Genomic DNA, 22,961 nt, shown 5'->3' with positions numbered 1-22,961 from the left:
CTCCCTGACAGTCCTCCTCCCGGTTTGCAGCCCAGCCCCTTCAAACCTTTCGCCCAACCTCTCCTCCCTAGGTTCCCCAATGGCCTGCTTAAATAGTCCCTCTCCCAGTTTTCCTGGTACTAGCAGCTCCTGCTCTGCTATTCGCTCAGCTCAGTTTCCCCTGGCTCAACTGTCTCCTAACCATAGCTTCTACAATTAACTGCCTTCTCTTCTCACCCTGCTAGCTTTAGACTAACTTTGTAGACCAGGCTGGCCTGGAAGTCACAGAGACCCCACCTGCCTCTCTGCCTCTGCCTCTGCGCCTCTGCCTCTGCGCGCCTCTGCCTCTCTGCCTCTCTGCCTCTCCTCTGCCTCTCTGCCTCTCCTCTGCCTCTCTGCCTCTCTGCCTCTCTGCCTCTCTGCCTCTCTGCCTCTCTGCCTCTCTGCCTCTCTGCCTCTCTGCCTCTCTGCCTCTCTGCCTCTCCTCTGCCTCTCTGCCTCTCCTCTGCCTCTCTGCCTCTCCTCTGCCTCTCTGCCTCTCCTCTGCCTCTCTGCCTCTCCTCTGCCTCTCTGCCTCTCTGCCTCTCCTCTGCCTCTCTGCCTCTCCTCTGCCTCTCTGCCTCTCCTCTGCCTCTCTGCCTCTCCTCTGCCTCTCTGCCTCTCTGCCTCTCTGCCTCTCTGCCTCTCTGCCTCTCTGCCTCTCTGCCTCTCTGCCTCTCTGCCTCTCTGCCTCTCTGCCTCTCTGCCTCTCTGCCTCTCTGCCTCTGCCTCTGCTTCTGCCTCCCTTGAGTGCAGGGATTAAAGGCTGACACCACCACACCAGGCCCACCTAAGAATTCCTAAAGGATTAGTTGACTAACAACTGGGGGTCCTTTAAAGAGCCAAGGGCACAAGACAAATCACAGAACACTTCTTTCAAGTGTTCAGTCATTCTGATTGCCTCAGGAAGAAAAGCCTCTATCAGTGTACCCCCCTGCCCCACCCAATAATCTCTGCTAATCTCTCTTCTAATGAAGAAACAATCTCTGAGCTAGTGGTCTTCAGTTGGTAGCCTACAAACACTGCTAGTTGCAACTGCATATTAATGGTCTGCTTTTCTTTCAATACGTTTTTATAATTGTGTCTTATATACGATTTGATTTATTATTTCAATGTGGCAAAAATAATCATTCTTGCAAGCAAATATTACCTGCAACAAAAGATTATTTAAACAAAAACATTAAGTAAGGTGCAGAGAGTAAGCGCTGACAACAGAAATCTTAATGTACCACACAGCAAAGGGAGGTACTTTTGGCTGCAACAGACACTCCTTATTTCTTTTAATTGTCTAGACAACTAAATAAAAATTTGTGCGAAAGACTAGCTTCAAGCTTCTAAGACAGTATTGTCCACGTAGGAAGGAGGCCACATGTGACAACATGAAGATATATTTTTGGTTATCACAACATGGGAGGAAGATTTCTGCCAGTGGGTAGAGGCCAGAGACACTGCTAAACATCCTCCAAAGTATGGTGTGGCCTTTCAACATAGACTGATCTATCTGGCCAGGAAATAGCATAAGGCCCACGTTGGGAGCCACTTGTTGTGTACTCTCCCTTAAGCATCATTATAAATCATCTTTTCCCGAGACTGGACTGTTCCTTTGCTTATTTGATCTCTGCCACTGAAGACAGAGGGAAATGCTGATCTCTGCCTTTCTGTTTTACACCACTGCCAGCTACGGTCCGTTTGCAGTCAGAATGAAGACAGTGGGCGGTATCAAAGGGCCTCTGTGCATCAGTTCTATGCCATTGACATCTTGACTCCACTTCCTCATTGAGCCACTGGAGCCATAAGTCTGCAGATGCCCTAGTAACATAAATATAAGAAAAGACAGCTAAGCTAAAGATTAATAGAAAATACAGAAAAAAATTTCACTCTTTGGCTTTCCAGCAAAGCTGATCTGGATGGTACGGTTACTGGACTTAGTTAAACACCATATTTGTCAAAATAAATCTAACCTTGGAGATTTTAAAAAGCCGAAATTCCTTTTAATACATAGCTTCCTCAAGAGTTTTTATTTTTTTAATCAAAACCTACTTCTCAGTCCGTGAAAAGAAAAGAAAAAAAACATAATCAAAAAATTAACAAGCAGTGGTTGAAACAATTTACATGGCGAACACTCAATACTTTGTTTTCAAATGCATTACTGCAAACACTAAACCCACATGTATATCTGAGGGTAAACCGTTTACAAGAAAATCCTTTGAAGCTGTTCTGTGGTTCCCCTCCCCGCTTCTCCTCTCCTCTTGCCGCTTCTCATCTCCAGAAAGGGTTAAAAGCAGAGAACACACATAGAACACCTGTGTCAGTGTTCCAACCTCCTACAGTAACAGCATTCATAGCATACTTAAGGGCAGAGATCCTATCACAGCCTTCAACTGACTTACAGCTCTGTATAAGGAGTTTATTTCCAAATACTTCAGAGGCTGAAATAGCCCAGAAAGCAACTCAACGCCCCTGAAAATCATCTTGACTTAACTCCTGTCTTCCTGTGGTGAGCGATCATGAAGGTGAAACTGAATCCTCTTCACTTCATAACCACAGAACATTGCCAACAGAAGCGGGGCCTTGCTGTTGGCTACTGGGTAGCACTCACGACCACTTGCACTGTGGAGAAGGGAAACTAACACTGGATGGGATTAGGGTCTCCATCATATACATTTTAGGAGGAAGACCAGTTACAATATTTTCCTTTTTCATTTCCTCTCAAGGCACTGGAGTAAAGCCAGATCATAACCAGAAGGCTATGGCACATGCCTGAAATTCTTCTTCTCAAGAGGCCATGCAGTGCAGGAGGGTCTTGAATTGAACACCAGCCTTGACTTGTTTTACAAACAGATACCAAGAAGAGCCAAGGTTTAAAAGGAAAAAAAGAATAAAAGAAAAGGCTATACCAGTGTCTGATCTGCTTCATTACAGTCAGTCTCTTCTTAAAATGTGTTCATGAGATTTGTTTATTTACCAGAGGTAGGGCATGTAGGTCGCAGCAAGCTCACTGAGACTACAAGGCAGCTTCTGGAAGTCGGTTCTCTTCTTCCGCCCTGCACTTCCCGGGTGGACGACTCAGACTATCAGGCTTTGCAGCAGAGCCTTTACTCACTGAGCATCTCCTGGGTTCCCTGAGTCAATCTTTAAACACCATTTGCTGAGCGCCTCCTAAGTGCTACGCACTGCGAGAGACAAGGAATGTGTAATAGTGCTAAGGCCTAACTTGTGGACTCGGTCTTTTGAAAGCCAGGCAGGATTTGTGTGAGGAGCCTTTAGAGCTTGAGCTTCCCCTCTCCCAGCTGGAGTCCCACCCTGCTCCTGAGTCAACTCTCCACGCGAAGACTCAGCTCCATGGAGACGTTCATAATCGCACTAAAAACCCGAATTAAACGGAAAATGTGTGACCAGCAAAGAGGCTAAAGCATCAAGGTAGAGCGTGAAGCAGCTGTAACTTTAGTTACAGCAGAGTGTAACAGATGAGCCGTGGAACCTAAAAGACCTAAGGGAAAGGCCTGGATGCGTTGACCAAGAGAATAGCACATGAAAGTAGTTATCAGAAGAAAAAGAAGGAAGAAAGAAAAAAGGGAAAGAAACTGAGTTCTCACCAGCCATGGCATAAATGGAATTATCCTCTTAAAATTCACATGCTGATAAAATCATAAATGTGTATATATATATGTATATATATATATATATATAAAACCATAAATATATAAAATCACAACACAATATGTATATGTGTGTATGTGTATATATATATATATATATATATATATATATATATATATATGGAAAGTGACAGTGAAACTCTCTAGGGGACAAAGAAAATTAAAGGGAGTGTGGATTGAGAAAGGAGAGACTGAGGGATATAGAGGACATGCTCAATATAACATATATAACATATGTATATATATATATATGCATATATTCATAGTTCATACATCACACAGTATCATGCACAAATGTTGAAACCTATCCTCCTCTGCTGTGGCAGCAGGAATTTGATCTTTGGGAAGTAATTATGTTTAGGATTAAAATCCTGAAGATGGAGCTCTCCAGACAAGATGAATGATCTTATGAGAAGAGACGCCGAAGAGCTTAGAGAAGTTGTTTCTGTCCTATATAGTTTTCTCTCTCTAGCCTTCATCCTATCTTCTGAGAAGACAGCAGAAGGTGGCCACCTCTGAAGACAGGAAGAAAGCTCTCACTGGGACAATCACTGAAACAGCCTCTTAGTTTTGATCACCTCTGCTCCGGACCTATAGGAAAAAAGTGCTTGTGGTGTAAGCCACACAGGGATCCTGTTGCTGGAATCCAACTAAACAGGGCTAAGATAGGCCAGGAGCACTGGCTGAAGCCCTTCTAGAAGAGACACACGTGTGGTCCATACAGGAAGCACCTCTGGGCCAGAAGTAAACTCACTGCTAGGACATAGCTTCTTCACTCTCCAAGTCTCTTCCTTCCACACTTAAGCTTCCCCTGGCAAAGCCACACATCTCCCCATCAGTTAGGTCAGATTCCTGGGTACCCAGTGGATCTTTTAGAGACACCAATATTTTCTCAAAATCTGGAAGGGGAAATCCAATAAGGACTTGGAGTCAGAAGAAGAAGGTGGGGGAGGAGGAAGAAGAGGGGGAAGAGGAGGAAGAGGGGGAAGAGGAGGAAGAGGGGGAAGAGGAGGAAGAGGAAGGGGGTTTTTCCACAGACCTGTGCCAGATGTATACTACTTGAGGCAATGTTGCCAAACGGTCTGCAAGACACTGGATTAAAGGACTCTGCCTCATACTTTAGTCTGGTATACCCACATTTATGTCCAAATCCAGCATCTAACTGAGCCACAAATATTAGTAGGATGTTAGATTGTATGAGTTCAGCACATATTTTGAATGAAACAGAATATAATGAAACAGCATAAAACATAAAATACTGCAATATGTTATTGATATAAAAGTAAGTATTATTTGGTGAAACTGTTTTTATTCTATACATATGACCATACATCTCATTATTAAAAGTCAATTTGGATCCTAAACAATAGAGATAGATAGATAGATAGATAGATAGATAGATAGATAGATAGATAGACAGACAGACAAACAGATGATAGATAACTGAGTTACCACATAAATATATTTTTTTAAAATAATGAATTTAGTCTGCTTGGGTCCTAAAGGTCACCAACCTAAAGCAACTATAGTAAAAATCCAGAATAGTTTAACGCATTTTCTTTTAAGCAAGTGGTCTACCATTTGGTTTTCTGGATTTGGATGTTTGGGAACACAGCTAAGTCCATTAGAAACACCCTTTCAATATGGTACAAGTGGAAACAAAAGATAGGTCAGAACTGAAGTCAGGATGTGGGTTTGGATACATAAGGCCAAAGCCAAACCCTCACCACAGAACAGGGCAAGCCAAGTCTTGCCTTTCCATTCACCAAACCACTGAGAGGAATGTAAGCCAGAGTTAAGCTCTCTGATCCCTCAGAAAAGCTTTCAAAACGCCACCCTCTCAAGTCACTGGGCAGAAGATCATGTGCCCTCTAGGCATAGATCCCTGCACATAATGGTGGCTAGTTGATATTTTAAGTAGTGTTGTTAGTATATTGTGACTTTTGTAAACTTAATAAGCTCTATAAATATCAAAAATATTTTCAATTATGGTTTTAGAAAAATAATTACTTGCTTGACACTTTTGAGTATCCCACTGGTATGTGTACTTGTACTGCCAAAACAAAGTTGTCTCTGCCTTGTGATGGATGGCTGCAAGTAGGCCAGCCAGTTCTATCAATGCCAGCCTTCTATAAGCCCTGACTGGGGCAGCATTCTCTATCTGTGACCCCTTTGCCAAATCTCTATCTCCAAAAATATTTACATTATCATAGGTATGGTTATACAGTAGCAATGAAAATAAATATATGGTTGGGGGGTCACTAAAACCACTGTGGTAAAGGGACACAGCATTAGGGATGTTGGGGAACCCCTGGACCAGGGGCTTCAGGTCATTAGAGCTTCAGGAACTTCACTTTTTAGACACAATCTCAGGGTCTACTGTCTGTGTGGCCTTGCAACTAATTTTCTTGAATTCGGGAGTCACCCATTTATAACAGACAGTTTTAATAGATGAAACAAGTCTCTAATGCATCTAAAGGAGACTGTCTACACTGTGAACTGACCCAATTAAAGGGGATTATCCTCACTGTGAACCAGCTCATCTAAAGGGGGCTGTCTGCACTGTGACACAGTGCCCCTCACAGCATAACACTGCTGCTATCTGAGCACTGGCATACTGACAACTGTGCAGGAAGGAATCATGTGATGTGGCTTAAAGTCACCATTGCCCCCCAACCCCTACCCCAGCCCGGGTCTGGCCCAAAACAGAAAGAAAAATGTTGAGATCAATCAAAGTGAGTTCAAATTGATCACCCATGCACACAGCACTTGGGCTTCTGCGCCTCAGTCACTGTGCACACAAGTTTTATTGAGTTCTGGTTCTAGATATTAAAAAACAAAAAATGACAGCTGAAATATCAGTTGGTTCTTATTTTAAGTTTATTTCATTGAAAAAAAATCACTTAGATTATGAAGTGAAATTAGTTCTCCAGCTTAACCAAGTGGCACAACCCCACTGCTCACCAACACTGCCATCTACAGAGAGCTTACCCAGCAACACAAGGTCCTGCTGGAGAACGGAGCAGAAGTACAGTTCTCAGTGGTTCTGCTTTTCTTGCTAAAATATTGTAATCTGGTGATTGTAGGATAATAAAAAATATATATGTAGCAGGACAAGTCTTCAGAATTTATAATAGATGTATATGCACAACCCCAATTGAATGGAGAACTGTAGGGCCAAATTAAAAACAAGCAAACTTCAAACTCCTTCCCTGGGAGATTTCCCCCATCCCATGCATGCGAACACTTTGGGGTGTTCCCTGCAAATCTTCCCACATCTCAAGTGTTTGGCATGACGGAGAGGCTTATTTTTGAATTAACAAGTCAGAATCTTAACGTTAGGGGCTTCTGGGGTGTTGAGCTGATGAGCTGTGGGACCATCATCCCCTCCAGAGCAGCATCGGGCTGCACTTCCTCCATACCTCACAACTTCTGAAGCACGGAGTAACCAATTGTAAGCGTGCCATCTCTTTCATCAGAAGTTTGTACCACAAGGCTGCAGCATATCACACAGGTATGAGAGATTCTTGAACCTTTTCAAAGATATGAATTAGCTATCTCATTTCAATATACAACAGCCTCGCATGAACACCCAGAGACATGACTGAAAATGAATGTGGACGAAGACATCACCCTATGCTCAAACTGAGTGTTTCATGAATTTAAAATTTTAAATTTGTCTCTATGAGAATTTTAAAAACAGCAAAACAATAAATAAATAAATTTCTTTCCAAAGTTTTACCTTTTTACACACCACTAGTCCTCAAGGAAAGACAACACTCCTTCCCACTAAGTACAAACACCCAGAATCCAGTGCCAGCCATCATCTCCAGCCGCATCAAAGACATTAAAATTAAAAAGCTGTTCGATAAACTACCACCAGCAAAAGAAGGATGGAAATTAAATTGCAAAAAGAAAAAGAAAAAGTTACAACTTGACAAGTCGAAATGGAGTTCAGATGCCCTATGACGAAAGCTTTGCATTTAATCAGTCCGGAAAACAAGTTTCTTTACGTGTGTGTGGACAACAGAAAAGAAAAACCTAAGCAATGAAAAATAATGTTCAGTGGCTAAAGATCTGGGAACACACGGAATCAATCCCAAGGTAGAACTGCTCGTTTAGATCTTCAGAGCAGGGAATGAGATGGCTTTTTGAATAACACGATTTAAATAAACCACTCTAGCACACTAACGAAGAGCAGCAGACCTCTTCTCAACAGTCACCCCTGCCTGGCCCCCACGAGCTGCTTTCTCTTTAAAACCTCACTACTTCATTACTCTGCCTTTAACTCTCCTAAATGATTCATTCTCGCCTTCTCCAGAGCACACGCTGCAGGGAAGCTAGTATTTAGGTTAAATTTCTAGTGCCACTTGCTTTGGAGAGCTTGATGAGGGGAGGCAGGAAGGTTCTAATTTAATAAATCCACCACGATGTAGAAAGGCACGCTGCAGCCCCCAACCCCAAACTAACTAGACACACAAGTCCCTCTGACAAACTATAATCTGAGCAAAGCCACTAATTAGGAAAGCAGAGTCCACGTGTGGTAAGAGGTATCACCCAAGTGGCAGCCAGTTCCACGCAGAGAGGGCGGGAGAGTCTGGCGGATGCTTGCAGCTGCACCGGCCTAGGCGCTCCGGGGAGAGCCTGGTTGCCTCGGTCTAGAGCTAAGCTCTTGCTCAGACACTGACAAGGCTGGAGAGAGATCAAAGGCAGAGGGGCTGCTAGTCCGACACCCTCACCCTCGGGAGGTGTCGCAGCTAGAGGGACAACTAGCGTGCACGCTGCAGGCGTTCCCAGCCCGAGCCCGCGCCTCCACGCTCCGCCTGGTCCAGCACCCCTCGCCTTACCGTCCCAGCTCTGACTCCACCTCGAAGAAATCGCCCAGAGGATCCCGGTTAGAGCCGTCGATCCAGTAATCCGGGACGAGGTTCTCAGTACTGGCGGTGACCGAGGAGCAGGGCGAGGAGGGACAGGAGGGCACCGTGACTTTGAGCATCTTCGCCGCGGGACTCCGGAAGACGCCGCCGCTGCCCGAGCTCGAGCCGCCGGCCGCCGCCTGCAACACGGGAGCGAAAGGAGGCGTCCTTCAGCGCGCACACGCCCACCGCCGCGCCGGGCTGCGGCTCGCCTCCGCGCTCGGGAGCGAGGGCGGGCGGAGATGCCCGAGACCGTGAGCACCGGCGCAGGGGAACCCGGAGCCACCGCCAGCCGGCAGAGACCAGGCAGGGAACCGCAGAGCTCAGGCGCCCTCCCCCTCGCTCTCGCCGCCCCACCTCCGTGCCTCCCTCCCGCCTGCCCTGCCAGCCCCCTCCCTGTGCTGTTCTCCCTTCCAGGCTGAGGCTGCCGCAGGGCCACCTAAAGCATCTGCCTGGGGAAGCCACTAGGACCCCCGGCGTGCATCTTCCTCCTCGCCCTCAGGAGCCGGCAGCTTAGAAGGAGACCTCTCAGTCGGAGGCGAGCACCAGGAGTGAAAAGCACCAAGTGCGTGGTGAGAAAGAGACCTGGTCATTGTTGGCGCAACTCATGTTTCCTGGAGCGAGGCTCGAAGCGGGCGAGTCCCTCCCTTCCACCTTGCACCAGCTAACTAGTCACCCCTTGTTGGTCCCTATGTCAAAGCTTATATGGATGATAGAGGAGGGTATCCTGTGGTTGCCAGCTCCTGGCAGGCTGCCTTCTGCTGGAACTCAGTGCACACCGGAGGAAAGGAAAGGGCCTAGGTCCATGCTGACCTGACTCACCTTTGATTGAAGTCTTCAATTTGTCATCGCTGCTGGTGGTCTTGTCGCCTCTGGCTCTGTTGGAGCTCCTAAAAGGGCACACACTTGGCTGTGTCTAGTCCAATTTCAGCATCGGAAGACCAGCAGCTGAAAAGACTCAGAGAAAGGCTCCAGAGAAGCCAACTAGGCAAACCTGCCCTAAGGCAGGCCCTGTCACTATTCTTGACAGAGAAGGTTGCTACAGTTAGAGCCTTTTTCTTCCCGTGAGCTGTACCCCATCAGAAGCATTCTAATGTCCACTCATCAACTGCCATGGCGATTTTAAGTACTGGCTGAATAAGATACCCTTGGGCTTTATTTCTTCTAGGATTTCAGCAAAGATAAACAACAGTCATTGTGAAGTGTGTGTGTGTGTGTGTGTGTGTGTGTGTGTGTGTGTGTGTGTGTGTGTGTGTGTATAGGTGTGTGTCTGTGTGTGTGTGTGTGTGTAGGTGTGCACACCACAGTTACTACATCACAGTATAAAGCATAAAGGTAGTTACTGTATCACATCCAATTTGCGGCTAAATGACTCTAGACCATTTATCCATTTAATATTACAGGGATATGAGGGTGTTTTTTCTACCTTTTCTCCAATATGCTCTGAACTATTCCCAGCAAGTCTCCATTCCTGAAAGCATCAGTCACAAGTAGTTCCAATTTTTTCCTCTCATTTTTTTAGATAGTGCTAATTATAGTACTGGTGAACTCTCCAATACCAAAACTAAACAATCCAATTGTAGTCAGAAGTAAGAGTTGGTGAGAAAATGCTCAAAATACAATATTGTACAAGTGGCAAATGTATGTATGTATGGTTCACTCAAGGTCCCGTGTATGCTGGATACTTGGTGAGAGACTAAAAATGCATTGCTTTTTAGTGACACATTAAAATATCATAAACAAAACAAGATACTAATGCTGTCTAAATCCTGCTCTCACAAAGTCAGTTTCCCTTGGCTGGCAGTGATGGTTGGGAAGAGGCCATGAAGTAGTAGCTAGGCTATTTGAAACCACAGCTCATTGAAGCAAGCCCCTCAGAAGCAACAGTGGCTATAAATGTGAGTCTGTTGTAAATTATTTAACAACCTGGGTCTAAAGCAAGCACATATCGGAGAGATGGTAACCCCATTGTTTTCTTGCCATTTTCAAAGACAATGGTTGGGGAAAGAAGCCATGTGTAGTACAGAGGTGACCATAGAAATTATATTTACTTTTAGTACAAGATTGGTCATTTGATAGACTTCCGGGGCAGTGGGGGGAGGGGGCAGGCATCATCATCATCATCATCATCCCCATGTTTGCAGTTTTGCTACCAATGTTTTCAGTTAGCTGCAGTAAACTGGAGTGGAAGTATTAGATGGAAAATTCCAGAAATGAACAATTCCCTACTCTACTAGATGGCACAGTAAAGTCTGAGAGCCTATTCTACCCTAAACAGGATACAAGTCACTCTTCTGCCCAATGCATTCCTCCTTCATATGCTACCCTCCTGAGTTTGTTACTAGCCATCACAGATCATTGTGTGTTGTGTGGGAAAAGCAGAGTTTAGTCAGAGTTCAGAGCTACCTGTAGCCTCATGCATCCACTGGAAGTCTTGGGATGACGTCTTGTGGGAAGCAAGGGGGAGGTGATGTATTTCCTTTAATCCATGAAGCCTTCTTTCTCATTTTAAAGAGATGAACATAAAGTACAAGATGTTATTTTAAATCAAGTGAAACAAGGATTAAATACATGAAATTTATCATTTTTACTAAGCCTTGGCTAAAATGAAAAAAAAAAGAAATATAAATGCATAAAAAAATGTTAACTCAATCTTGAACATATGTATAAAGAGTAACAGACTCAGAAGACCTGAAATACAGACTTGGAGTAGGAAAAGATCATAAGAAAAAAATCTAATTCTTACCAAAGGAGCTCAAGAAAGGCTTTGAAGCAGGAGACAGAGAACAAGACATTGGATGGAAGTGTCTAAAGGCATTCCATGGCCCTGACACTCCTAGAGCCAGGCGCCAAACACACCATCTCCAAAGCCTAAAAGAATGCAATAGATTTGACTCTGTAAATGCTGAACAGTGGTCAATTTTGTGTTAGTCAGATGCTACAGCTGATGCCATATTCAAAACAGAAATTAAGTGTAATTCTGGAAAATCAGCAGTATGGAATCTATAATCTCAAAAGATGCTGACAGTTTATTGTCTTATACCCATCATATTTCCCATCCACATAGACACTGGACAGTTCTTCACTGGAAAACAGAACAAGCAAGAACCACTGGGGATAAACCAATAGCTGGTGTGCTGGAGGGAGGGAGGGAGGAAAGAAAGAAAGAAGGAAGAAGGAAGGAAGGCAAGAAGGAAAGGAAGGAAGGAAGGAAGGAAGGAAGGAAGGAAGGAAGGAAGGAAGGAAGGAAGGAAGGAAGGAGCCTGATTTCTGTTTTCTTGCAGTACAATAAAACTTGCACATCATGTGTAGCACTCTACCACTGAGCAACATGGCCAATCCTTGTGATTTCCGTGAATTGCCCACTGTTAAGTAGATTCATCATTCACATAAAGGAGCTATTTACTGTGTCTCTAACACACTAATGGACAATTTCTCATTCTGATAACTCTCCTGTGTATAAAAACTACGTTTCCTGGACTACATATAACAGTTACTGCAATGTTCAAGGTAAGAGCCTAACGGGTTGGAATGGAAATGATGTCACCCACAGAAGAACCTTTTGAGTAAATTTCAGTCTTCATATCTTAAAATACCAGACAACAGACAGTTCTACACTAGCAGGATAGTAGAAACAGAAGAAAATTACAGAAAGAATGGACCACGGTGGAGAAATTTACAGTCTATACATACTTGAACTAAAATAATAGGCTAATCTCTTACAGTGTGGAAATGTGTGCTAAATTTCAATAAAGTCGGAATAAATTGATAATCAAACAAGCAAAAGGACTAAGAAAATGTGCATGGTTTGGAGCGTAAGTTAAACCAATCTGGGCAGGAGAGATAGTTCAGAGGTTAAGAGCACTGGCTGCTCTTCCAGAGGACCTGGATTCAATTCCCCAGCACCCACATGGCAGCTCACATCTGTCTGTAACTCCAGTTCCAGGGGATCCAACACCCTCACACAGACACACCTACAGGAAAAACACCAATGTGCATAAAATATATCATTTTTTAAAAGTTACACTGAGTTAAATGTGTGTTTAGGTGAAGGAATTAAGAAATAATTTTATATGTATAATATAATTTGAATATTTGCAGATGACTATTGATAACATCCAACATATAATTTTTAAAAATTGCTAGACACTTAAAAACTATAGGAAAATGTGAATTGGAGCTGATAGTAAAATTACACAAATTAATTCCAAGATGATTCATAGACTAATCCTAAGAAAGGTTTAAAACAGAAAATAAAAACGTTTAAATAATTAAAATGGAATCAGTTACAGTGAGACTAAAGCTGGGATTCTGACCAGAGAAATGGAAACTATTCAGAAGGATTATTTGAAATTTCAGAACTGATATATGTCATCTGACTTTTAGAAGTTTTATGAAAAGGGCCTAAGGAAGAAGACTTGCAGTTTACAGAAAGAAGGCTGGGTGGTCTTCACAATAGGTCTAGTGCCCAATGACTAAGATAGAGCTCAGAGAACTTCACCTCCTTATGTTCATGTCTGAGTTCCCCTCCCACACTGAGCCACTGCTGGCCTAGTTGAAAAACAGACGGTGATGGAAGCGTAGGTCATAAAGGCCCAGACGATGATGTCTTCCTCCCTTTGTTTGCTCATTCTGAAGAAAGGACACTCACATGCAAACTTCCCTTGAAAGAGGATCAGCTCTTCCGCTGAGTAAGCAAGCTACCCCAGGAGTAGATTCCAAACTCAAGTCAAGACATTGGTGACAGCAGCCACAACAAGCATCTGAGGACAAACTCACGGGAGAACTGAGCCAAATAATTCCATGAGATAGTTGATCATTCAAGGTAATTCTGTGTACACAGAAATCATGAGAGGCAAATGAATACAGTGGCTTCAAGGCAGTAGACTCTGGATTAGCTTTTATTCAACAATAAAGAACTAATAAAAAAATGGTTATTACCTAACCCAGAAAAAGGAAAGAGAAGACGCTGAAAGAATTTGCAAGAACCTGGTTGGTTGGACAATACTGTGATTTCTTACCCTAGTCTTATGAGAAGACATAAGACTAGGGTAGGGAATCTACTTGGCAAAACTATAACCTGAATATTCCATCAGATTTTTTGAAATATTAGTTAAGGATCCAAGAAACTCAACAAACTAAACAGCAGACATAACACCATCTGTATCAAACTTGAAACTGGGAGATGTTTTTGTTAAGTGTTGAATGTATCCATATTAGAAATTTAGGAAAGTAGCGATAGAAAAATGTATTGCTGCTCATCAAAAAATAGCTTAGCCTTTAAAAAATGCAGCTGTAGTTTGTTCTGCCCATATACTGTCATGTGTGGCCTTCCACTGGAGTCTGGTCAGTTTACCAGGGGCTACACATTTCTTGAAAAACTAAATGTCTTTTTTATTTTATGTGTATCTTATTTTGTGTTTTGCGTGTCATGTCTAAGCACTGCAGAATACAGTGCCCACAGAGGCCATTAGAGGGCACTGGATCCCTCTGAGACTAGAGCTACAGTCTCTAGTCAGTTGTAAGCTGACATAGGGTACTAGGACCTGAACTCTGGTCCTCTGGAAGAGCAGCAGTTCTGTTGACCACTGAGTCATCTCTCCAGTTGTGAAGAGCTACACTATTAAGACTGACTCCTCACAGCAGCTATCAATGACAAATAGTGCTTCAGCTAAGGGTAGAACTTTGCTCTAACCTCCTACCTTCATGGTAGGATTGGATCTTGAGTTCATACGGGTCTTGTGTATGTCACACTACTGAATGTATGTTCAATTCTCCTGCTTCCAGAAGACGCTTCCCTTGTAGGCCTCCGTTGTCTTTGGCGATTGTGATTGTGGCTTAACCTTCCTACTTCTTCTGCAATGATTCTTGATCCTTGTGGTCGATCTAATTCAAACACATCCCTATCTACCTGATGAATGAATGAGACTCAGACTACAGTTATTTTTTTTGGCTTTGAAAATTACTGGGGGTAAGCCTTAGTCTATGTTTCTAACTGTTGCCTGACTTCTTCCCCAATGAAGAACGCCCCCAACAGAGTACCCCAAATACTTGCTGCCTCTCTTGGCCATGTACTCATGGTGGCTTCCTCCTCTCCCAGTACTTTCTTCTCTCCTCCCTCTGTGACCCCCCCAAACAGGTAACTCAAAGCCCACCTACCCTAATCCCTTCAGGAATTGGCTGTAGCCATTTTTATTTATCAAATAGTTTTAAATTAAGGAACAAAGTTTGCACAGCAAAAGCTGGTAAGCATGAGCATTCTTTCATAGACAGCTAGACCCTCAGGTAGAGAATTTAGCATTACAATACATGGCAACAGACCAAACCTCAACAGAGCCTTTCAGAGAGGGTCATATGATGTATATGCCTGTTTAGGATTAAGCATGCCACAGTCCCTTATTCTCTGAACTTTGGCCAGTTGTGAGTTTCTGTGTTAATCACTATCTACTGCAAATAGAAACTTCTCTAATGAAGTTTGAGATATATGGATATAAGAGTAGGTCATTGGGAGTTGATTAAATATATACCCACTTAGCCAAAGAATGGCAGTAAGTCCCCCTTAGAGCCTATCATGTATCAAGGAACAGGTTCTTGGCCTAATAATGGTGCCAGGTGTGAGTTTCATCTGTGGAGTGGGACTTAAAGCAGAAAGCAGATGGTTGCCCACATGAAGTGTGTGCTACTATTGCAGCCAAAACTGGGTGAGCAGGGAAGGGCAGCTGGATAGGAGGGTTGGGGGCTGGAGAATAACAAATCACAGTATGCAAAAGTCTCAAAGAACTAATAAAAATATGGCCAATAACTAAAGTAATGAACTCTCAAATGTAATTTAACTTAGAAGATGTTTGACTACTTAAAGAAATAGAAAAGCCCACAAAATGTCTTTCAAGATTGAAATTCAAATATGGCTAAACTATGTATGAAAGAACTCATGCCCAGGTGATTATCATGACAAAGAAATGTGGTTTTGATAAAATTAAATAAATTATATTAAAGTCGAGATATAGATATACAGATATGTATTGTGTATATGTATATAGAACAAAGATCAGAATTGAGCACGAATATAACTATGAAAGGCTGTATAGTTTATTTAGAGACAACATGCAGTTAAAAAGAATTCTAACATTGAATTTTATGATTTATAGTATAGATAAGATAGCATAATATGGCATAAAATACTAGATACAATCCCTTGTGCATAATATTTGAGAAAGATCTAAGCTAATACCACAGAATGCAGATTTGTGACTTTCGTGGGCCATTTTGGGGGAGGGATCAAGTGGAAAGGGGGCTGGGGGGACTTGTGGACGGTGAGGTTACTGTGATGATTATGGGACTTATTGGACTTCTTGGAACTGAAATACACCTTTAAAAATCTATTAACTTTTTATATTCAAATTATATAGCAATGATGGCATTTAATCTATTGATTAAATAATAACAGTCAGAAAATAGCCAAATCTCTACCTTAGGAAAATTCAAAACACAATAAATATTTAGAAAGAAAAAGTTTAATTCTTCGAGATATTGAATTAATTCAGAATCCTAAAATTAATCACTGAATTTGGCAAAGTCACAGCATACAAACCTGTAGAAAACAACTCATTAGGCTTTTGGAGAGATGACTCAGTGGTTAAGAGCATTTGCTGGTCTTCCAAAACACCCAACTTCTGTCCCCAGCATCCACATCAAGAGGCTCACAACCACCTGTAGCCATCCATCTCCAAGGGATCTGATGTCCTATTCTGGAATTCTTAGGCATCTACACACACAACGGCACACAAAGACACAAACACATAAACACCACACACATACACAAGTAATAAAAATTTAAAAGTCACTTATACTTCTGTGTACTAAGGCCATGATAATATGAATATAAATATTCCATATACATTCCAAATAAAGAGGCTTAAGAACATTTATCAAACACTTCAAGCTTTCAATTCCTCTGTTCTTGATGCTACCAAGGGTTTTCTGACAAAGATAAAACAAGATACAAATAAATGTTAAGGCAACATCATTGATGAGAAGAGTCAATATTGGTAGCAAACCTGTTCCCCCTTCCTGAATCCTAAAACACAATATTGTAAGAGAATGAAGTTGTAAATCTCAATTTAACTTAAGACTTACTGTGAAGCTACAGAAATGAAAAGATCTAAAGACAGAAAACAGAGCTTAGCACAAAAAATAGTTCTAAAACACATAGATATGACTAATTCATTTTTAAATAATTTGAAGCATTAAGTGGACAAAACCATGTATTTCCAAAAAGTAATAACACAGAAAAATGGGCCCCAACATCTTCTTTGTATCACAAATTAACATGTATCATAAACTTATGTGCCATAGTTAGACCTACAATAATACTCCTGGAAGAAATGGTAAAAAATTATCTCCCAGAACCACCTGAAGCTTGAGATATCTCAGACATGCCTTAACGGGCTCTCTATTCTCTAAAAGAGAAATATTTAAAAGTTAGAGTATTTTTTTTCTAAAAAAAATTTTACAGAAAGAGATGTAATTAAGAAAGTGAAACAAAGCCACAAACTGGGAGGTAATATTCTCAAGAAAAATACTTGATAAAGATTACACATCCAGAATATGTAAAGCACTTTTGGAAAGAAAACAGAAAAAAATACCAAAAAACTTAAAAACAGAGGATACTGGAACACATACAATGCTGTTTACTCAACAGGGCCTGGAGAGATGACTCAGTGGTTTAGAGCACCAGCTGCTCCTCCAGAGCACCTGGGTCCCATGTCACAATGCTCACAATAGTGGTTAACAAACAACTGTGGTGCCAGCCACAAGGAGCCTATATCTTCTGCCTTCTGTGTGTACCAGCCGACACGTGGTACACAGGCGTGCATGCACATAACACCCATATACATAGAGCATCATTAAATCTAAAAGAAAGAAAGAAAGAGAGAGAGAGAGAGAGAGAGAAGGAAGGAAGGAAGGAAGGAAGGAAGGAAGGAAGGAAGGAAGGAAGGAAGGAAGGAAGGAAAAAGAGAAGAAAGAAAGAAAGAAAGAAAGAAAGAAAGAAAGAAAGAAAGAAAGAAGAAAGAAAGAAAGAAAGAAAGAAAGAAAGAAAGAAAGAAAGAAAGAAAGAAAGAAAGAAAGAAAGAAAGAAAGAAAGAAAGAAAGAAAGAAAGACTGAAATACCAGGTTAAGGTTTTCATGAACCCTTCAGAGGAATGAGGTCATAGGACCATGGAATAGTCTAAAATCCAAGACAGGTACCTCTTGGAACATGACATGCAGCCCGTACACCAGTCTCTGCTGACCAATACAAGATACATAGAATCCACACAAACAAGAAGCTAAGCAGCTTCTCTCTGACCTGAGTGCAGATACCCTGTGACCAGCCACCCTCTTGTCCACTGTAAGTAACATCTTCCTTGCCTTGATAGACTGTGTCCCTCTACAGCTGTAACCCAAAATATCCTGAGTGAGGTAACTCAGACTCAAAAGGAATGCTTAGTATGTGCTCACTAATAAGTGGATACTAGCCAAAAATGTACAGAATACCCAGGACACAATCCACAGAACTCATGAAGGTTAACAAGCCAAAGGGCCCAAGTGATGACTCCTCAATTCCACTTGGGAGGGAGAAGAAAGCCATGGGGGGGGGTGCACAGGGAGGGAGGAACCTGGGTGGGAGAGAAGACAGGGGAAAGGGGAAACATGATCAGGTATTGGGGGAAACAGGAGTGAAGCCCAGCAGAAAGAATGGAAACAGGCAACCTCAGGAGGTGGTGGGGTTGGGGAGGGGTGAGGCTCTAGAATGTACCAGAGACCTGGGAGGTGAGAGATGCTCAGGACTCAAAAGGGGTACCTTAGATGAAATGCCCAACAGTGGGGAGAGGGAACTTGTAAAGTCCACCTCCAGCAGAAAGACAGGGCATCGAGTGGAGGGATGGGGTTGCCATCCTACAGTTAAAAACTATGAGCCAGAATTGTTTCTGTCTAAAAGAACTGCAGGGACAAAAAGGAAGAAAACACTGAGGGAAAGGAGGTCCAGTGATTAGCCTAGCTTGGGATCCAGCTCAAGGGGAGGCTCCAAGGCCTGGTAATATTACTCATGATATGCTATGCTTACAGACAGGAGCCTAGCATACCTGCCCTCTGAAAGGCCCAAAAAGCAACTGAATGGGTCAGATGCAGGTACTTACACCCAACCAATGGACAGAAGCAGGGGACCACTGTGGTTGAGTTAGGGAAAGGCTGGAAAAAGCTGAGGAGGAGGGCAACCCCATAGGAAGACCAACAGTCTTGTAAAGTCCACCTCCAGCAGAAAGACAGGGCATCAAGTGGAGGGATGGGGTTGCCATCCTACAGTTAAAAACTATGAGCCAGAATTGTTTCTGTCTAAAAGAACTGCAGGGACACCTAGACACCAAGATCACTCAGACACTGAGTCACCAATCAAGCAGCATAAACTAGCTGATATGAGCCTCCCAACGCCCCCCCCCCAAAAAAAAAAAAAAAAAACAAACATATACAGCAGAGACCTGCCTGGTCTGGCCTCAGTGAGAGATGATGCACTTAACCCTCGAAAGATGTGAGGCCCCAGGGAGTGGGGAGGCCTGGTCAGGTGGAGAGCAGGGGACATCCTCTTGGAGATGGGGGTAGAGGAATGGGATGAAGAACAATTGGAGGGCAGACCTGGATGGGGATAATGACTGTAAAAAAAAAGATTAAAAATGTGAGAGAGATAGAGAAAGAGAGAGAGAGAGAGAAAGAGAGAGAGAGAGAGATCTTAACACTTGCTAACAATACGGCTCATGAGATACCTAGGTCCACTGTCTAGATGACTGTCAGACTTAGTCCAATCCCTGGTAAGATCTTGCATCCATTGACTGGGCTTAGAGACCCCCCCTCAATTCCACACAACTCTATAGGAACCCTCCATCCCCGCAGCTCTCAGGAAGGTTCAGTTAGACCTCAGGGATGGCTCTTCCCACCTTGTTCATTCTTTACTGGGATCACAGTGCTGATTGGGGCTCAAGAGTCTTTTCTCATGCATATTCTGTCTTCTCTACCTTGACAAAGGTAGACTTGATTGTAAACAGTTAACAGAAAGTGACCCAGGGAAACAGGCTCTGAGGTGGTAACTTTAGAACTGTATCACCCACCACTTAGATAACAATAACTATCCAACTGAATAGAGTTTGGTGGCTCCTGGAATATTGTGACATGTTATGGTTACACTTCCATTGCATAACAAGTTACTCTACTGCTAAGGGCCTAAAATAACTGTTGTCTCTCTCTCATGATTGGGCTCAGTGGGGCACTTCTCCAAGCATCAATGAACTTGGCTGCAGTTGCAGTCATCTGGGACCTTAATTGGGCTCATTCATGTGGATGGAAGCTAAGTGAGTTCAGTTTCGGGATCACTAGGATGACAGTGAGTGGGCTGTTCACAACGTGGTGGCTGGATTCCAAGAGGGACATTCCAGAGCAAGAGCTCTTTTAAAAAACAAAACAAAACAAAACAAAACTGCGTGGTTGTCTTTATGTTGCAAACTTAAAACAAGAGATGAAGTATATTACTTCACAGAGAAGTATCTATTATGACAACTAATATTGAAATGATGACAATCAATGAAAACAACGCTCTTTCAAAATAACATAAGTCCTGGTAATTTCAAACTAACTTCAAGCAGTGGATATTTCCCGTACTAGACATATGTAAGCTATTCCAGAACAGGGAAAAATATGAGAAGCTTTGTAAATCATTTGATGAGAATAAAATAACTCTGTTAACAGAACACAAGGTGTACAAGAGAGACACAATTGAATTAATACATAATCCCTTGAACATAAATGTATATAAGCATACCAAAATCAGCAGAAACTTAATGAGACTACAACAATCTAGTTTGAGCTATCTCCATCACTGGCATTTGCAAAAAAAAAAAAAAAAAAAAAAATCAGATGTGACTTAACATTTCAGAACATTAAGAGGCTAAAGATAGGATATCGTTAGGGCTGGAGAGGCGGATCAGCAGTTAAAAGCATTAGTGCTCTTGCAAAGTACCAGGGTTCAGTTCCCAGCAGCCACAATGAAGGCTAACAAAAGTTTGAAACTACAGCCCTCTTCTGGCCTCTGTAAGCACCAGGCAAAATGTGGAACATATACATACATGCAAGCAAATTCTCATACACAAAATACGTAAAAACCTTTAAAAACAGAGTGTTGTTGCACTAAGCAGTTACTACACTGGACACAACTCACACATCACCACACTGGTTTAGCATTTGCTTTGTGATATGTTGTTCACCCACCATCTATCTAAACTAATACTGCTCTCCTTCCTCCTTCATTAATGGACAGTCAATCCGCCAATTTTTCCTTAATGACTTTTATGGTTCCATTTTCCAATTATATATAAATTCCTCCCTGATGTTTGGTTAAACAGGGGAAAAAGTCTTGAAATATACAGTTAAAAAATAATTATGTAACTGAAGCTTTCAAAGAACACCTGATTATACTTAAGAAACTAAACAAAAATATCATTGTCAGTAAAATGAGGAGAAACCCCATTTGTTTATATTCAGGGTTTTTTTTTTTTAATGATTCAAAAGTAATTAGCAAGCAAAGACCAAAAGGAAACAGTTTCAATCCAATAAAAGGTGTTTACACAAAATCTACAGAAAACATCATAATTAATGGTAAGATCTGTCATGCATTCTAATTAAGACAAAAGCACACAAAAGATGCCCGCCACACTGTTAAGATGACATATGAAGCCACAGAAAAAGCACACAAAAAAACAAGAGACAACAGTAATAAATGATCTTTCTCTAAACATCCAGCAAGAAAATGGAGATCATAAAAATATAAGATACTCAGAGAATGAAATTCTATACCTACTTACTTATATATTTATGCCTAATAGCTTCTTCTTTATGAACAAGAAGACATCACAACAGTAAAAAATAATCTAATCTAAAAAATCAATGGGTGGCTGGATTCCAAGAGGGACATTCCAGAGCAAGAGCTGTAATTTTATGTGTGTGTACATGCTATGAGATCTATGTAATTAACCCTATTGAGTTTAAATAGGAAAACAAATCTGTAAAACTGAATAGAATACATAAGAGACTTGTGTGTATATAAGACTTTATGATCAATTTGGTCTAACAAGTAAGAAAAATGGTTAATCGAGGCTGAGCAGTGGTGGTACACGCCTTTAATTCTAGCACTTGGGAGGCAGAGGCAGGTGGATTTCTGAGTTTGAGGCCAGCCTGGTCTACAAAGTGAGTTCCAGGACAGCCAGGGCTATACAGAGAAACTCTGTCTCGAAAAGACAAAAAAAAAAAAAAAAAAAAGAAAGAAAGAAAAGGAAAAATGGTTAATCATTAAACTGTAAGAAAAGTAGCTATCAATATTTAAAAGAACAATAAAGTACCTATACCTCATATCATCTACTAAGACAGGTTTGATGATTTCAAAGCATTAGGCAAAAATGTAAATGTGTTAGCAGCCTACCTTCTAAAGCCATGGGCTAAGGATCTTAAGAATTCAAGACTAGACCACTGAAGGATAGACAATTTGTAATAAATTGTATTTATTACAAATAATAGATATTACCTAAGTAGCTTTAAAGCTTCTCTATATTTTGGAGAACAGAAAGGATAAAATCTAAGTGGCAGAGATAAATTACCACAGCGCAGGATAAATACCATGTCTAGCAAGCAAGGTATTAATAACTATAATGTATAAAGCCCACTATGACTTAGGCAAAGACAAAGAACTTGATGTTAAAATGAGTAAAAGATGTCAGATGGCAACTCTCAAAGGAGAAGTCAATAAATGTGGAAAGGATATTCATTCATAGCAGTAACTCTGTGTGTGTGTGTGTGTGTGTGTGTGTGTGTGTGTCCGTGCTCAACATACCTGCCTGCCTGCCTGCCTGCCTCCCTCCCTCCCTCCCTCTGTGTATGTCTGTCAGTCTCTATGTGTGTGAGTCTTTCTACCTCTGTATGTGTTTGTCTCTGAGTGTGTGTCTGTTGGTCTGTCTGCATCTGTATCTGTCTGTTCATCTATGTATGTGTTTCCACTTCTAGATGGCATAAACTGTCTCATTTAAGAATAATAATAGGGAAACCACAGTATTCACAGCCAGCAGACAAGAGTCTTTTCGAGGAAGTATTTGAGAAAGGCACCGAGGAGGTAGACATTTTAAATCTCAAATTTCCTTGGCATTGCAACTTTGCCTCTAGCAGCATATTTTCAAAAATACATTCACAGATTTCAAGGCCACTTACAACTATCACCCATATTAGTGCCCACTGATGCACAGTGTGGGTAGAATATAATTCATGGCACATTTAAATGAATGAGATCTACCTA

General features: G+C 41.9%; 1 protein-coding gene across 4 annotated transcripts in view; it reads right to left on the bottom strand.

Moving 5' to 3' along the window:
* The window catches only part of Camk4 (calcium/calmodulin dependent protein kinase IV), a 234,480-nt gene extending 221,336 nt beyond the window's left edge, over positions 1-13,144 (bottom strand). Inside the window, exons 1-4 of one of the 4 annotated variants that reach the window (XM_021150440.3) lie at positions 13,095-13,144; positions 11,000-11,091; positions 9,416-9,483; positions 8,525-8,733 (exon numbers count right to left, since the gene is read on the bottom strand). In XM_021150440.3, the coding sequence (XP_021006099.1) occupies positions 8,525-8,673 (149 nt within the window). In that variant the 5' untranslated portion in view covers positions 8,674-8,733; positions 9,416-9,483; positions 11,000-11,091; positions 13,095-13,144. Of the gene's footprint in view, positions 1-8,524; positions 8,734-9,032; positions 9,109-9,178; positions 9,258-9,415; positions 9,484-10,999; positions 11,092-13,094 lie in introns of those variants that run through there. The other 3 variants (XM_085833402.1, XM_029472049.2, XM_029472052.2) reach the window with 3 other exon arrangements.
* Between the last annotated feature and the right edge of the window lie 9,817 nt (positions 13,145-22,961).

The sequence above is a fragment of the Mus caroli genome, unplaced genomic scaffold (assembly GCF_978045245.1).
Source record: "Mus caroli unplaced genomic scaffold, Mus_caroli_1 scaffold_19, whole genome shotgun sequence".
In the NCBI taxonomy this organism is placed as follows: domain Eukaryota; kingdom Metazoa; phylum Chordata; class Mammalia; order Rodentia; family Muridae; genus Mus; species Mus caroli.
Note: the sequence above shows the minus strand (reverse complement) of the source record. Positions and strands in the feature narration are given on the sequence as shown.